The following is an 18,250-nucleotide window of genomic DNA, read 5'->3' as shown; positions in this document are numbered from 1 at the left end:
GTCATTGCTCCAACTCCAGAAAATGTGCATGCAATGTCTTTTACTTGCAACTCAGTAGTGGAGTATATTTTGTTTGACTTGAATTTTTTTTTTCCGTTTGGTTCAATCGGCTATACTATTTACAGGATGACGAATTGATGGAAGTTGCATGTATCTATAACAAAAAATCCTTGTTTCGTGTCGGCGGTTTTGTTTCTTCAGCAACTTCAAACTTCGTCCGCCGGAACGGTGAAGCAGTAGACTAGTAAAAGTCGAAATGTGGATCCTACTGTTACGTTCTTAAGTAAGGCTGCATAAGAGTGGAGCGGTCAAAGGTCGACTACCGCTCAACTCGAGTTCAGTGTTAACCGATCTCAAGTTGAATTTGAATTTAAAAATTCTCGACTCATTAACTCATGAGACAACTAAATTTTGTTAAGAAAAATTATTATTTTATTAATTTTTTTACAAAATAAAATAATTATTTTTTTAATTCTTGAACTCGAGCTCGATTTGACTCGAATTTGGAGTCAAATTCGAGTTCAAGTTTTATATTGAAAACTCGTCGAGGTCGAATTCAAGCTTTACATTAAGAGTTCGTTGAGTTCGAATTCAAGTTTGAATTTGGTAAATTTAAGTCGAAAAGGCAAAAACTCAACTTGATTCGGTTAGTTTGTAACCCTACTCTTAAGTGTTAGTATATAATATGCGTGTCCCTATTTGACTTTCAATGAAGGACAGATAATCATATGTCAATGTATGATGTAACAAACAATGTAAGATTTGCTGTGCAATAGAGAACCTAAAACTTAACAAAGTAGATAAGTCCTGATAACTTAGTAGGGATTATTAACTGTACTTAATAATATTTCCTCTATTTTATTTTATTATTTTTGTCAAGAGACTGTATGAAAGAGATAATGGTGGATATGTCATTATGCATAAGTAGAGTGCCATTAATGATTATTTAACTTCAGATTTATCTACTAGATTAATCAATGATAGCTTTATTAATTTAGTAATAAAATATTTGTTGAGTAATTCGTGCAGGAGGATTTTCAACAAATTTAAAAATGAAATCTTCTTGATTTCTACCTTATATATAAGAAGGAAAGGAGGTTTAGTTCTTTGCCTCCCTTGTTGCCACTTGATTTTCCAATAATTTGACAAGTGGCATAAGTCTAATATTTTTCTTGCACATGGTTTTCTTTCGCAACGGATCTTCTGTCCCACACCCTGTGCTATTCTCTGTCCCATTTTTTATTATATTGTTATTTCTCTTACATAAACACTATGTTTTAATTCTTTTTTTGTTTCCTTAAGATCCAATAACTATTAACTAAGTAATATACAAAATTTAACAAACTCAAAAAATCAAAATGCATAAAAAATGAGATTTTTTATGAAATTTCTGCTGTATTTTTTAATTTTCTATTATATATTGCTTTTTTGAAACTGTTGTATTGATTTTTTATTCAGTTAATAGTTATTGGATCTTAAGGAAACAAAAAAAGAATTAAAACATGGTGTTTATGTAGGAGAAATAGCAATATAATAAAAAATAGGACAAAGAATGACACAGGGTGTGGGACAGAAGATCCGTTGCGGTTTTCTTGCCTCTTGCATATCCCTTTTTTTTTGTTTTTTTTTTCATGCCAAACTGAGCAAGTTTGGCTCCTTTATTCTCCTTTTGAGCCCAACGAATTTTTTTAACCTTAATTATTTGACTAAGTGAGTCTATTGTTTAATTCATCACCGTTAGATTAGTTTTAATACAATAACACTACATTACAACCCTTGGATCAATTTTCATTCGTTCTAATTGTCTACCTATTATATAAGAGACATGGGAATTTAATGTAGCACTCTCATTTATTGACATGTGATGTAACTCTCCTTTGAGGAATCTATGATTTTTCTCCCATTTTTTATTTTCCTACTTCTATCTTGATGGAGCAAGACAAAAGATGTACCATACAGGATAAGACAAAAGATTTCAATTGCAAGTCATGTTGCATAACTACAAGAACTTCTACTGTTTTTATATATTGTCTAATTTATGACTATAGGATCAAGCTTCATAGATTAATGAAAAAAATTTTAATCCTTGGATATTGATTAATTATGTTTAATTAGTAGCTAACCAACTATTACATTTAAACAACTCTTTTATGTAATCGATTAAAGTCTCTTTTTCTATTTCTTTATAAATCGTTTCTCAATGTTGCATAGAAAAATCAGATTTCTTCCTTCCCAATTGTATTCAACTATGCAGTTGTTCATTAATCTCAAGATTAGTGATGGATTTAATAGATGCTATGTTTATTGTCTCCTTGATTTAGAAGAGTTAACTTCATAGATGGAATTTCTTCTGATACTCAATTTTTCTCATGTTTTTGTCTATTATGTACCAAAAAGTTTTGCTGTTATATGTTCAATTAAGTTATTAGGGGGCCTAGGCTGTGCCTTGCACAGCCGAGGTACCTCTAGTAATAACTATTATATAAGATCGAGTTGATTTTTGCTATAACAACTTCAATAGCTGCCATGTGGCACAAATGAGAAGCGTGAGGAGCTTTCTTTGTTTTCTTCTTTTACTTTCAATACTTTTGGGTCAATGCTTATATATAAACTTTTCTCCTCCCCTCTAATTATTTTGTAGACCAAATGAACCAACCTATTCAATGATCATTTAGGTATGTAATAGTTGATTATTTATTACCTCTTTAGTCAAGAATAAATAATTAACTGAGAAATATTTGATATTAATATATTTAATTCAAAAAATAAATTTATCAATTATTGCTTTGAATAAATGTATAAGCATAACAAATTTAAGTGTAAATGCAAGGTTAATATTTAGAATGCAACCTTATTTTTCTATAGATTTTTAAAATTATTTGACTTTGAGGGAAAATAAAATACCAAAATTAATATTTTTTTCTAATGAGAGTAGACACATCATGACAAGGGTTTTAAATGCTAGATTAATTATTTACAAAGCATATATAAGTGCATCGCCTACTTCAATTTATAATTTTATTTAATTTTACAAATACTCTCCTTATTCTTTAGGATTAGTGGCAATAAGAGATACAAAAATTGATAAATTTTTCATATGACGAAGAAATTGGGTAAGAGATGATTTAACTGATGGCATAAAAATAAAAACAAATATGCCAGTTATGAGCTTTATTCATTTAGAAAGAAATTTTTTAGGTTTTTATTTGTCACGGATTTATTGGAAAAACTATGATAAAACACATATTTTTATGGTGTGGGAAAAATATTAAGATGTCTAAATCACATCTCTAATAAATATTTAAAAAGGAATATGGAAAAAAATGATATTTTTTGCAATAAGACTGTAAAGCGTTGTGCTAGGGAAGATGTATATAATCTATTTTACATAATTAAAATGAAACAGTCAATCTAAGAATTATTTTAGCCAAGCCATATTTAAATCACAAAGCAAATTTTAAGGTTTTTTATTTATTTATTTGAGGTTTTTCACTTTTTTTAAAATAATTTTGATATCCTGCTTAACTTTGGACCATTAGATTTGTAGTGGTTGATTGCTTTCCTTTTGTAATCGTTAGATCGTTCAATAGTCAGACAACATACTCATCTATTTTGGTAAAATTCGAAATAGTTGGCTGCTCTTTTGTTCATATCGTTCTTGGTTTCCATTTTCTTCTTGTACAAACAATCTTTACAAAATCATAGGCCATTGTTCTACTTTCTTCAATGACTTGTTACGATTAGATGTTTACCATTTACCTAAGAGTTGGTTTGTTCTTTGTATAAATCATAGGCTGCTGGTTTCCACTTGATTAATTGTTCTTTGTACTTTCATCATACATTCACCATTATATTGGGCCATAAATCAATGGAGTGGTTTACTTATCATTGACTACATGAAAATTTTGACAACAATAAATCAAGAGGCTACATTTGACAAAGTAGATTAAAGCGTAGAAGCTTTTATTCATTTTTTTTGTTCTCATAGCTTTCTTCCTGATAATTTTCGTAAAACAAAGATCGCAAGTGTGTAGCTTCTCCTTCAATAATTTATCACCAATACAACATAATTAAAACCAAAAACATTCTAAAGTTTACAGAAATCAATATATTTTTTCAACAATACACATTTGTATTTACAAGTTAAACAAAAAGAAACAAATGTGAATTTACTTCTACACAATGCAATTACTAATAAATTCAACAAAACAACTTATTATTTCTTGTGAAAAATATAACTAAACTGCAACAAAGCTATTGTTTCATCAATTATTACCAATGAATTTATTCCAATGGGCACTGGCTATGCATAGCATAGCCCACCCCTACTAGTTATATATTAAAAAAATCAATGATACCTTAAGGAGACCGAAATATTCGTACAAATGGCATACACGAACAGACGGTCTATCAAAAAAAACAGACGGTCTATCAAATGACCAAGGGCAAACAAGGCTGCGCCATGCCTGGTGGTCCAAATTAGGAATTGCTTTATCTAATTATTAACGAACATAACCTCACAAAATTGATCGACTTAAAATGCCATTAAAAAAGCCAACAATAGTTATTTTAATAAATAAAAGGAGCTCTAAGTTTGATACTTGATCAATTAATCTCAATGTTTGGGTTCGAACCAAGGTAATTTTAATTACTAAGGTTTGAGTTGGCCGAAATGGTAGAGTTGGTGTCATACCTTCCTATCAATTCCGATTTGAAAGGTTCGAACCTCTTCTAGGACATCTGCCTGTCGCACAGGACTTGCCTAGTGTGTCTTATCTTTCCGTGTGATTGTCGGGTTATATAGTATGGAGTAGGATTTACCCAGTACGCACTTTCGAGTAGCGGTAATTAATTTAAACTCAAGTAGAGCTATGTTTGTGCTTGATCTTTTTAAAGCCGTGTTAAGTGGACAATATGACTAAAGAAATATAAAGAATTTCATTTAAAGTAAATCATGTGGGCTAATGGCGGGTACTCTCGGATAGCAGTTGCGAATTTTCTTATAAATTTTTTTTAAAATTAATTGAACTCGGGCAGAGCTATGTTTGTGCTTGATCTTTTTAAAGCCGTATTAAGTGGACAAGATGACTAAAGAAACCTCAAGAATTTCATTGAAAGTAAATCATGAGGCCTAGTGACGGTAGTACGATTGTCCAGATGTTTTTTACTCTAAAGTTGAATGTGCACCTCCAACCAATGTTTTGAAAACCGGACCAGACCGGTTGAACCGCGAACCGGCCATGGCACCGGTCCGGTTCAATGTCATAGTTGACTTTGTCAGAAAACCGGTTAAGAACCGGTCGAACCGTCAAAACCGCGGTCGAACCGCTATTGAACCGGTTTTCAACCTTCCTCTTTTTTTTTTTTTTTTTTTTTTTTGCAAAATGCAACTATCAAGATTCGAACTCAAACCTTTGTAATAGAAGACCAATGTATTAACCGTTGCACCATCACATCCTATTAGTTTTTTTTGATAATTTATTTATATAAAGCAAACACTCATATTTCTTTTTTCCATTTTTCTTACAAAATCTCATCCTCTCATGGCTCTTTCTTTTTAATTTTCAACTCTCTCTCTCTCTCTCTATCCTCTTTTTTTTTGTCACTCCCTTTTTAATCAAACCTCTTTATTTTTAATTTATTGATGTTTTCTTCCATCTTTTAATTTTGTTTTTGTCCATTAAATTGAAAAAAGTTCAAAAAGAATTATTTTTTTAACCCAAATTATTTAATACTACAACCACTCACTTTTATCTCATTTTTTGTTTCTTATCAAGTTTACATTTCTATTTTCAATTTTCTTGACTTCCTTCGAACTCCAAACTTCCTTTTTTAAATTGCAATCTCTAAAACGTAAATTAAAATTTAAGTTCACAATATCTAAATTCTCATAAACGTGAATTTTGTATAATTTCAAAATATTGTGATATTTTTGGGTTGGATTTAGATATAATTGAAATTGAGTGAAATTTATTTGTTTTAACTTATAATTTAAAAAATTTATTTTTAAAAATCCAAGTTATTAGAAAATAGTAAACCTTTCATCATATAAAGTATTAAATTGATCCATTACATGTCTTATTTTGTACATATATATATTTATATAAATAATTTTTTAAAAAATTCATTGAACCGAGGTTGAACCGGTCCGACCGGTTGAACCTCGACCCTTTCACTTCACCGGTTCAATGAACGGTCCGGTTTTTAAAACATTGCCTCCAACCAAAAATTACCCCTCATGAAGAAGATGGGATTTTCACAGGCTTGACATTCGACCATGGATTCAAGAGCGAAAAGTTTTTCTTTCTTCACCTCACCACCTTGAGAATCTTCCTTCACCATTGCTGCAAATTACTACATTCATAAAAGTTTCTTATTAATTTCTTTCTAGAAATGAGAGGTCACGAGCTCCAAAAACTAGAAGATATACTCTCTCTGTTTCATTTATTTAGTCATGTTTGGAGAATCCAACTTTTTACAGATAGTGGTTTGATTGTGATATTTGTGCTTTTTTTTCCAATTTTATCTCCACAAATTCATAATTTAAATTTGAATGGTAACATACATATGATTAGAAAAAAGGACTATATTGAAAAGAAAAACTAAAAGGTGTTTTGACTTTTCTAACATGACAATTGTTTTATAATATTTCAAAATAAAAAGTATGACGCCTTCAATAAGATTGAGGGAGTATATAAATGCAAACTCTGCACAAAGTTCATGGTGTCGCTCACAATGATCCGTTATGACCAAACCACATCGCCTCAACTCTCAATAATTAATAAAATAAAATAAAAATAAAAAGAGGAAACGAAAGCCTGCTTTCCAAGTATAATAGTAAAAGTTAGGAGTAAACTTGACTAGAATACAAATAATTAAAAAAATTGACTAAAATACACAAGCCTCGAATATTGAGTATGACCAAATTACAATTCCATCCAGTGGATCGAATAAGTAATAATCAGAGCCCAGAAACAGTGAGCTTCGGCCAAATCCACCAACAGCAACGAGGCCTCCCAGATGAATGTAGAATTCTGGTTTATTTCAGAACACAACTTCTGTGAAAGTCAAACTCACTTGCCTAGTGTACTGCCACATCAACACAAGCAGGAGGATTCCTGCTTTGCTTTTCGCAGTGTCACATGTCCAGGCAAAACTATCACTGAAATGGCCTATGATCTCCATCTCTAAACCCTAGCTATCCCTTCAATCGCAAGATACAGTGGTGGATTATGTTTACAAGGCAAAAATTTTACTAAAATCTTATCACTCTTTTTTGTTTCTCTTTTGTGGTTCGGATTAGGGTCAAAGTACATTTTCTTAGAGTCCAAGATGGCTTCTTTCTTTTTTTTTTTTTTACCTCCCACCTCTCCCACACCCTTTTCACCCGTAACTGGTAGATCTAGAATTAGAATTTTGAACCTGGCAGTGAGAAAAAACTCACACCCTTTCTATCAATGTCACCACACTTGCTAAATTCAGACCCTTCTTATATTCACTATTAATACTCTTACATTATCAACACTTCAAGGCGTGTATTTCGGACAAAATTGTGTGAAGGGAGGTCGAAGGAAAAGAAACTAAGATGAGCAATTTGGTTCTGATTATTTAATCATATAATGTTTTTGAGATTATATCATAAACAGCATTAAGTTGCTGATCACAACAAAAAGAAGGCATAATCTCTGAGCCTTATATACATTCAAATTGCTACTAGGAATAAAATCTAACTCGCTAACTTATAAATTTTACCAACTGTTAAGATAAAACTGAGGGAAGGAAGGGTCATGTGTTGCTGGAAAAGCTCCATCTCCCTCCACAGGGTAGTTAGCAAAGCTTGATGCATCAGTAATTTGCTGGTACGGAGGTAGTATGTCTGCATGGTGACCATTAAGGGCAGCAATCTCTGCTTGGATTTTTGCTAGTTCACACTGAGCATCATTAATTTGTTGGTTCAATAATGTGATGATTCCAGCACATCCATAAACAGGATCTTTGATTCGACAATGTGCTTCATAATGGATTGAATTTGCAGCTTCAGCTCGTTGATTCACTGGAGCTTTCTGTTTAATTCATAAATGCAGCAAAGGAAACACGAAATCGTTTGTTGATTCTTTCTTGTATAATGGTAACATTCAAGCATACAAACTGAAAAAAGCATGAAGTAAACAACACTACTAGCATCGTTACAAACTTCAATACGATATCATTTCAAATGTAAGGTAAGCAACTTATGCATGTTCACTGTTAAAGTTATAATTCTAGATTGGCGAAATCATAATGCATATTTTCACTGTACGATGTGTTATGAAAAATCTCATAAGAACTCATAAGCATACGGAGACAATATCACAATCTTATCACAGGTAAGTTGAATCAAAAAAATCTTCACTCACGTATCAATTTCCAATAGACATGGCATATATACGTGTGTGTGAAAGAAGTTGTTATGTAATTTTGCAACAGTGATGATTCCTAAATTTAACAAGGCTTTATAATAGTTCTTAACCCTATTACTAGCTAGTAGTGGGATAACTCGCAGAAATTTTTTTTATGAGACTGATATTATTCTAATCTATCTTCCCATTATCCATTACATAAGAAAAAATAGCTACGAAAGTCATTAAGATCTGTACTAATTACCTCAAGCATCTTTGCAACGTTGCTAGCACCATAGATTCTGTGAACCTCAAGAAATCTTTGAGGATTATTGGGAGGAAAATAAGGAGAGAAAATACAATCTGGAGAGCATCTTCGTCTTAAATACTTGCATGCAGCACACCTTGTTGAATTCATCATGGAGATCTCCAAAAATATATTGATATTGCTAACCAGACTATTTTTCTTCTGGAATCCAAAATATTGCTAGAATCTTCTGGATTTGCCCTACACCTCTTCTTTTTTGGAGAAGCAATCTAATAGAGATTCTCTTCAAATCACACCGCTATTTGTAATAGCTAAATGGCTATAACCCTTTTTCTTTTCAAAAAATGAAGAAGTTTTAGAAGGAAAGTTACCGGTGGAGCCTTTAATATTTCTTCATAATCAAAAATGAAATTTTAGAAGGAAAGTTACCGGTGGTGGAGGTCATTTTAGGTAAGATAAAAGAATTCAAGGATTCGGTATTTAATCATTTGGGCCTGTTCAGGGCGTCACCTTATCTTCATTCAATCATGTGGGCCTCTGCTTTTGGTGTAGTAGTCAAGCTCTGGGCTTGGTCAGTTGTAGTATTCAATCACATCACATTTCTGCTCTCCTGCCAAAAAAACACATATAATTGCATGGAACAATTCTATAACTCGCTCATGGAATTTCGATAAACGAAAAAAAAAGGGAATAAAATAAAATTGAAAAATCATAGGGATGCCAGTCGGCACTAGTTGTAATAATACAATCTTTACTTTTTTGCTTTTTTTTATTTTATGATTTTTTACCATCGATACCTTAATCTGGTTGGCACTCCATTCAGAGTAGCTTGTGTAACTAATAATAAATAATTTCAACGTGCATATCCCGGTAATTAATCTATCTTGTGACATTTAAACAGAAGGTCGCTAAGTGCCTGAAGTCAAGAGTCAAAAATTACTTGACCTAATAAGACATGGATAATTACGAATTAGTATTGTATAGGCCACCTAAATAACAAAAAATGTATTGTATAGACCCACGTACGATGTAGGCCCTCCCTTAATACATGTTATAATTAACACTAACGAGAAGGTAAGTCGTAGATTATCCATTAACCTACCAAGTGACAATTAAATCTTAAAATCATCGGCATAACGATTAATTTATTATTTTTACTGAGTGGCGTTCTTCAAATATATATATATATACTGAAAATAAATTGCTGACAACACACATTTCATCCGCAAGACTTGTAAAAGGCGGCTTAGATACGTCTTGTATTTTGCCGAGTGCAGTATAAAGTAATGTAATCGATACAAGTTCATGTACATGGATGATAGTATATGTACGTCAACAGATCTGTACTATTTTAAAGCCTAATCTACCATATCTAGTTCAGAGGTCTCTTTCATCTTTCATGCATGATAGAGTCGGGGTCAAAATGTGTTGAAAGAGACGGAGAGATAATTTATATTCATAAGTTTGTTTATAGGCATTGAAAATATAGTATAGTATAGTAGTACTGTATAATTTATGCCTTAGATCCACCTCATGACAATTAAGTGCATTTGGCCTGAGTTAAGTCAACTGGTGTCATACCAATTGCCAACACTAGCAAAATGCTTCAGCCACTGAGAAATGCTCTAACTGTTTAGCATTTCTTCTCATGTAATCTTCTCGTCACTTGTGTTGCAAGTTGGAATTGCAGAGTTTTCTTGTCATTTTTCAGTGAAAGGGAATGGCAATTACTTCAATATGCGGTAAGGCATCTTGTACAGGTCCTACGCAAGTTTAACACACTAATCCATCTTGTATGGGCTGTTAAATGTCCTACAAATTATTGCATTTTTTTGGCCGGGGTGGTGGTGGGGGTATATGAACATTAAAGAACCACTATACAGATTTTGATAATTATAGTGATAGCTTTTTAACTTTTTTTGTGGGGGTTTGGGGGGGGGGGTGTATCACTATTAGTAGCTGATGTTATAAAAGGGATCATTTCAGAAACCTCCTCTGAGGTTCCTGACAATTTCACTGAACTTCCTTGAGATTTGAAAAATTACACATACCTTCCTTGTCATTTAAAATGACAATTTTACCCTTAAATGTTTTAATGAAATTCCCTTATTTGGTATGCTTATACTTAGAATGAGTTTTAAAATTATTTTTTCATTCTTTTCCCTTCTTATTCCTTTTTTTTTTTGGTCAATAAAACAGTAGAACTACCACTATTGCTTCTAGTTTTTATTGTAACCAAATGTCGAACTAGTGATTTTTTTGATGAGTTAATTTTATATGTAATCCAATGTTTTTGCTGATCTTTGTTTTCTATTTTTTGGTACTAAAATTAGAAATTAAATCAAAAAAGAAATGACCCAAAATTACTATCAAATTATGATAATCCCACTACCCGAAAAATTTATAAAGTCTAAATGAATTATTTCAACATTTTTTTTCTATCTTATAAATCTAAATCTATAATAAAGTACCATCAAAAGTATCTTATTATGGTGATAAAATTATTATTATAATTGTTTATCAAATAGTAGGTATGGACATTAAAAATTTGGCACCTTTTTCTTATAATTGTATAGGAAAATAAATTAAAACTCATTACACGAGGGCATTTTTGGGTATTCATTTAAAAAAATTGACCAAGTCAATATTATTTTAAGATTCTGTTACTAAAACTATCAAATCGAGGGAGGTAAGTGTAAATTTTTCAAACCTCAGGGGAGCTCAATAAAATTATTAGAAACCTCAAGGGAGGTTTCTGAAATTATCCCTACTTTTTATTTGTACATTTTGCTATTTCGGTAGAACAGGTTTGACATTTAGCTAAACAGTAATCCAGCACTTCAAAGAAAAGGAAATTTAAAACCCTCCAGCTATATTGTCTTTTAGCTCGTAAATCAGGTCTTTGTTATATCTTCCTTCATTGTCCATCATCACCTAATGCACCATAAGCGTGTTAGTTTATTTCGACTTCATCAAATCTGTAATCCAATGCATATTCTAATTAATTTGTGCTGTTCCAACCGAGACCTGTTGAGAAAGCTGCATCTCATATATTACCCAATACGTGCCTTCTCTGGGTCTTCTTTGTTCACATGTTGGTCGTAAATGGTCGGTAGTTAACATTATTGACTTCAAATTTCAACCATTTCTTCTATCACAAGTTCGCAATTACGAATTCTTCCCGGAACTCAAGGGTTATGTCAGATGAAATTAGAATATGCCTGTTTAGGTGTTTATTTATCCAATATATTTTGGTCGAAACCGAAAAAGAAACATTAATCCCAGTTGTGTTCGAATATGACAATAGACTTTCTGCCAACTAACCAGTTTGGCTTCCGGCAATACTAATGCCTAAACCAGGAAGTTTTTTCTTCGCTTTGTTAAAATAAAATCCAGTTCATATGTCCGTTTTAAGGACAGATTTTTTTGTCTGATGGGACCCTACATTGCATCACAAGCCTAGTTACAATAAGATTATGTTATCCTCAAGCTGTAATGAATATTTTGGATCATGAAGCGTCGTATTTATATTAAGATGACACAACGATTAAGACATACCAAATATTCCATTACTTGTATTCCCAACCAATGAGACGTTTGTGTGACCGAACTAATTTTTTGACCTGCAAAATGAAACAAAAATGCGTCCCAAGATTGTCGTGATTTGCTGTCATCAATGGTCTAGCAAAACATCGTGATTTCCAGTAATATTATCTGTTTAATCTGTAGCCTTTCTAACACAAACGGCCAGTTTTCTTGCCCTGAATCTGATTCCAATTTGCAAATTTCACATGTAAATTTATCACAAGACTGAAAATTTTGCGTGCAACGTCTAAACTTTTTCCATATTGACCTCCAAGAGGTAATACAAGAGATACGGTTATCTTTAATAGCTGTAAATAACTCCCAGTCATGGTTTCCCGGAAAGAGAAAAGCATGATTAATTGAGTTGAGACAAGAGCAGCTCAAGAACAACGACGGACTGACTTTTATTAATATAAAAATGTTTTCTTTTTTTTTGCTAGATGACACGGAGATGAAGGTTGATCTCTAAAGGACCAGGGGCAGGAACAGTCAACAGAAAAATCGTCCGAACTGATTTTGTGCATTTTGCACAAGATGTAACTCAATTTGCATACGATGTAATTCATTTCACACAACGTGTAATTATAGAACAAAATTTTGTGGGTCTCACATATGATGTGAAGAACGATGTATAAAATGAAATCTAAACCTTACATTTTTTTTTTATCAAATCCTGGCCATCAATCTTGCGGAACAGTTGCACTGTTCCTGCCCCATTTCCATCTCCAAATATAGAAATTATTTTATTTAAACTCTGTTAATCCAGAAAGTTCGGCATTAATTGTGCTTAGACGGCTACTCACAAGTTTATTCAACGAAGTTTTGTATTATATAACATGATTCGAGATCCCTAATCTTTCGTCAGATCCTTAGTTATCTTAGTCGTGAACTTGATCATAGGAATAAAATCTCAAAAAATGTATTCGGATTCGGGGAGAATACTTAACTATTTTTCCTGGCACGGGTAGTTCATAAATTCAGCCTTTTACATCCTTGTCAATGGAAGATCAAAGAAGGAGCAAAAGCTTTAGCTTTTCATTGTACGAACCTTCTTTCCAGTTTCACTACTTTTCCTTACGCCTTTTTCTCGTTCCCATGCGTGCGCTCAAGTGAGATAAGTTAGTTGCAATGATAGGAAATCATATCAAGTCGATTAGGAGCATCGAATCGAAGATAAATCAGCTCATACTAAAGCTTACTGCTTCCATTTCATTTTGTATCATCAAACCTATCTTTAATGGGATTTTTTTCTCTTGAAATGACTAAGAAAAGGAATGAGGATGTGATTTTATACAACTTACACTTGGTATGCACATTTGTGTGCTTTCAAGTCCAAGCGTGCGGGCGCTTATGTGCTGGACAGTGTTGAATGATTGTAGCATGATAGAAAATAAAGGAGTCGCATCTTTAAGTCTTTAAATCAAGCCCCACAGCTTTTCTTTTCTTTGTTAGAAAAGAAGAAGAAGAAGAATGTAATCTAGGTAATTTGTTTCACAATTTTAAGGGGAAAAAAAACGATAGCATTATATTGTATCAAGAGGAACATTGATAAACTATAGTTAAGCTGAAACTGAAGGTCCCTTTTCTCTTTTCTTTTTTTTTTTCTTTCAGAATAACTATAGTTATCAATCAAGATATAAATAACTTTTGAATTAATTATAGGATTAATTATATATACATCATCATCATTAGATATATGACAGACTCTTGACTAATGAAAGCATTTATAAATTCTTTATTTAACTATACCAGCTTGACAAATTAATCAAGGCCCGCACCATATCTAGATGAACCCTCCTAATAATTTCCAGTCCATCATTTGGGGTAGATGATAAAGGCTCTTTTCTTTCAAAGATAACCACAAGAAAAAGCTCCAAATAATTACTCTTACATATGGTTATATTCTATTAGTAGTTGTCCCATCATCTCCATTCGAATCACAAATTCCTCAAACGTATTGGGTGCTGTCACAATCTTTTAGATCTTTCATCTTTACTATCTTTGAATCTTTGAATCAGGGAAATGCTTGATAAAGAAAGTCGAAACCATACTCACCATGATTGGTTTGAATATAAGGTGACTATCTCTTTTGAAGTACTTAACTTGTCAAAGCAACTTTTTCATTTTTCTTCTTCGGGATTGAGCTTGATCTTCTCTACCAGATGAACATGACTGGCCATACATGGAATTATTGAATTAAATAGGCCCGAACCCTTTGACTATTGTGGGATGATTGGTAACGAAGAAGGGGTGATCTTGTCCATAATTCGGTATAGGTGGACTACGAGCTGGAGTTCACATTAACGGCAATGCTGTGTTTCACTTCGAGAGAATGCATCACAAGACATTTTCTTGGAGCATTAATGCCAAAGTCATATCAAGCTATCAAAATCTCTTCATTGAAGCATAAAAAGGTCAAGTAATAATAGTACGCTGCTACTATTCTATGTCACCATCAGATGGAATTAAGTTCATTACCCTTCTGATAATGCTATAAAGTCATGTCAATTCAATCATGGAAGTTCATTTTGAAACAATCAAACTAGCTTCCCATCTTTAGACAATTATGACTTTTTTTTCTACAATCCGTTCATCGAAAATCACATGCTTTCATTCACTGGATCAAGTATATATCCAAATGATCAACAATTTTTTCCAATTAGGCATGTCATTTAGGAAAAAGAAAATGGGTAATTGAGTTAAGTGCTTTCACATGTATGCATGCATGTGTGTGTGTGTCTATATATACATATATATATATACATATACATATGTGTGTATATTGTCATGTCGACCTTTTTTTCTTATACATGCAATATTTGTCTGTGAAATTTGATAGAAAATTTAAACATTTCTACATCAACTAAAATTTTCACAATTTTCTTGATTAAATTGTGTTGCAGTGAATTTGCAATTATTGCTATTCTATAGCGTGTGAAACGCTGTGATAAAGTAGCTAGGTATAGATTATGGCGGTGTGTCAAAAGGAGGGAGGAAAAAACTCCCAAAGAGTTTTAGTAAGTAACGGCGGCCAGTGTTAATGGTTAGGAAATGAACTTTTGGCCGCTAATACAATAATTCCTTCAAGAATCTCACAAACTTGAGGGTTAATTGATCCAGATAAATGCCAGTCTTGTAACAAATAACTTTTTTTGGTAGAGAAATGATAGTATTTAGAAAGTGACGAAGGAAAAGGAGAATTAGAACCCAGACTTACAGGTCTTGAATTGTGACAAATAGCTTCCTATACTAAGTCCATGCCATTATTGTCGAAAAATCCAAATAAAGTCGCGTATAAGTTTGATGTAGTATCATCAACCAAGTGATCACCGCCTACATTAAGTTTGGAAGAATAAGGTAATCAAGATATGAACAGTGCTGCGCTATATTACTTGTCAAGGATAACTGGAAAACATTCAATTTTGTGATTTGGCATTTCTTGGGATCGGACCAAATGTTTTCCTACGAGATCTTACTGCCTTTGTGTTTTTTTTTTTTTTTCGGTTTATCATTTGGAGATGTCTTATATAGCATGTGTTCAGTCAAGAAAGGCATGGGAGTTTTTGGGCATTACTTGGGCCGAGTTAAGTAAAGATTGTAAAATTGCTTCTTCCAATTTGTTAAAATAAAATATGCAGAACATAACAATTTATGGCGAAATGCACTAGCTAGCTGCAAGAAAATAATGAAACAAATGTAGGAATTGCAATTGCATGTAAGACTATGCTGCTGCCATATAAGCATGTTTCATCCCAGAAAAGTCACAAAATGTATGCCAAAAACCTCGGGTCCTATGTTTGTATTGGTCCTCCGTTAATATCATCCATTATCTTTCTATAATTCCAAACAAGAACGAAATAAGCAAAACAAATTTTGTCCAACAGCGCAAAGATTATCCCCTTGAAATGTTAGACATGTTCTCTTTATCTATTTTTACGTTTCAAGCGACCTATATTTATCTCCAATTTCTAGGTTTTTTATTCTAACAGAAATGGTCTAGCTTGTACAGAACAAAAAATTTCAACAAATTGTGACAAAGACCAAGCAGAAACATAACTGAGATTCGATAATTAATGCTTGTCTTTGTGGTCTCTTATATTTGACCCAGCATGCATTATGGGAGGTTTTTTTTTTTTTGACAAGGGAACTTACAGTCGCTACTCGAGAGTATGCATTAGGTAAACGCTATCTCTTGTAATAGTCAGCCAATCACACGAAGGGTTAAGACACACTAGACAAGTCCTGTGCGATAGGCAGATGTCCCAGGAGAGGTTCGAACCTAGATTGATAGAAAAACATGACATCAATTCTACCATCTCGACCAATTTAAGAGACAAATGCATTATGGGAGGTCGGTTAAACGGAATGCAAGTAATAGCATGGTCCAAAGACATTGGAAACAAAATTCTGTGGGATGCACAATGTTTCTTTAAAATATATTTATTTTCTTTTTGACTAAATGAATCTGATTTTTTTTTCATCATATTTTTATTGTCATGAATTGCCCTCGGCTGAAAATATTAGACACTGCAGGCAACTCAAAAACAACGCCTGACTTATTAAACTCCTTTTGAATTTGATACCACCCATTTCAATAACATCTTACATGCCTGCCCCATTTCCATTGGTTGGTAGCCATACAACCCCATATTTCTAAAAGAAATTAATTACTAACTCAAATACGTCATCAGCACATAAAAAATTAATTAATTTCGCAACTAGACCGTCAATACGTATAAAATAATTTTTTTATAAAAAAAGAACAAATTACACTTTATCCTCCCATGGTTTAGCGTTTTTATACATAATCCCCCTATGATTTCAAAAGTTATGCATAACCCTCTTATGATTTAGATTAAAGTGTCAAAGTAACGGAATTTACAATACATAACGGAGTCATCTAAAATGTCAAAAATACCCCTATGAAAAGTTGAAAATTATTTATTAACCATAAAGGAGTTATGTGTATATTTTGAAAAATATAAGGGAGTTATATGGTAAAGTATTAAACTATAAGGGAGTTATATGGTAAAATATAAAATGATACGGGGTTAGTGCGCCATGTATATTATGTTTATATATTTGGTCACTTTAGCCATTTTAATTTTTAAACAAGGGTAATTTCGATATTTTTAAAGGTTCTGTTATAAATAATCATTTCCATTACTTTGACACTTTAATTCAAACTATAAGAGGATTATGTATAACTTTTGAAACCATAGAAGGGTTATGTACAAAAACATTAAATTATAGGGGGTAAAATGTAATTTGTCCAAAAATAAAAGGAAGAGATGGGATTTAAGAAGTCGAGGAGAAGCATCATTTGAACCCAGGACTTCTAATAATTCAATAACTTATACTTTTATTATTTTCTAATTTTCTAATTTCCTGTTTCTAGTTTGTTGTAAAGAGATCATGCAATTTTTTCTTCATGTTGTTTAGAAATAGCGTTTCTAAAATCATCATCACCAGCAGTTGATCAACATGTAGAAAACTCATTTCTTCTTAGTCTAGACAAGCCCTGTGCGATAAGCGGATGTTTCAGGAGAAGGTCAACCATGAATTGATAGGAAGGCATAATACCAACGAGCGGATGTTTCAGGAGAAGGTCAACCCCGAATTGATAGGAAGGCATAATACCAACGTTATCATCTCGGCCAACTTAAGGGATTATCAATGTGAAAATTATATTAATAGGTAATCTATAAGTACTCTTCTAAGTGACTTATAGTCTCATATTCATACTTTTTCTGCCAAAAAAAAATTAACTAGCACTAACCAATTTTTAGCAATTTTTTTTTATCCATAGCACCAACCAATTTATGCGTGCTTCCAAATTTCAAGTCTAAGCAATGAATATGAGTTTCCCCAATGCATTGCACAAACATGCAATGCGGCGGCAACATCCCACGCTCACAGCTATCCGAATTTAAGCACCAATCAGGTGTGGGTCATGTCCCCGCGCGTCGGTGCATCACTCTGACCACCATTCTCCCGCGGACGGCACCATCCCACCCCT

The 18,250-nt window shown here is 32.7% G+C and overlaps 1 protein-coding gene across 1 annotated transcript; it reads right to left on the bottom strand.

The window, feature by feature from the left end:
• Positions 1 to 7,748: 7,748 nt before the first annotated feature.
• On the bottom strand, positions 7,749 to 8,796 carry LOC113752586 (LOB domain-containing protein 24-like). The gene is made up of 2 exons (XM_027296691.1): positions 8,644 to 8,796; positions 7,749 to 8,063 (listed from the first exon to the last, which is right to left on the bottom strand). The coding sequence occupies exons 1-2, from the start codon at positions 8,794 to 8,796 to the stop codon at positions 7,749 to 7,751; spliced, it is 468 nt and encodes a 155-aa protein (XP_027152492.1).
• Positions 8,797 to 18,250: the final 9,454 nt, after the last annotated feature.

This window comes from Coffea eugenioides, chromosome 11, assembly GCF_003713205.1.
Source record: "Coffea eugenioides isolate CCC68of chromosome 11, Ceug_1.0, whole genome shotgun sequence".
Classification (NCBI taxonomy): domain Eukaryota; kingdom Viridiplantae; phylum Streptophyta; class Magnoliopsida; order Gentianales; family Rubiaceae; genus Coffea; species Coffea eugenioides.
This window is presented reverse-complemented; position numbering and strand designations above follow the sequence as displayed.

Bases quoted from the DNA above. Each gene is read 5' to 3' on its own strand.
- LOC113752586 (XM_027296691.1), bottom strand. From the start codon at position 8,796: ATGAATTCAACAAGGTGTGCTGCATGCAAGTATTTAAGACGAAGATGC. The intron at 8,064-8,643 runs GTAATTAGTACA...TGAATTAAACAG, and splicing joins ACGTTGCAAAGATGCTTGAG to AAAGCTCCAGTGAATCAACG.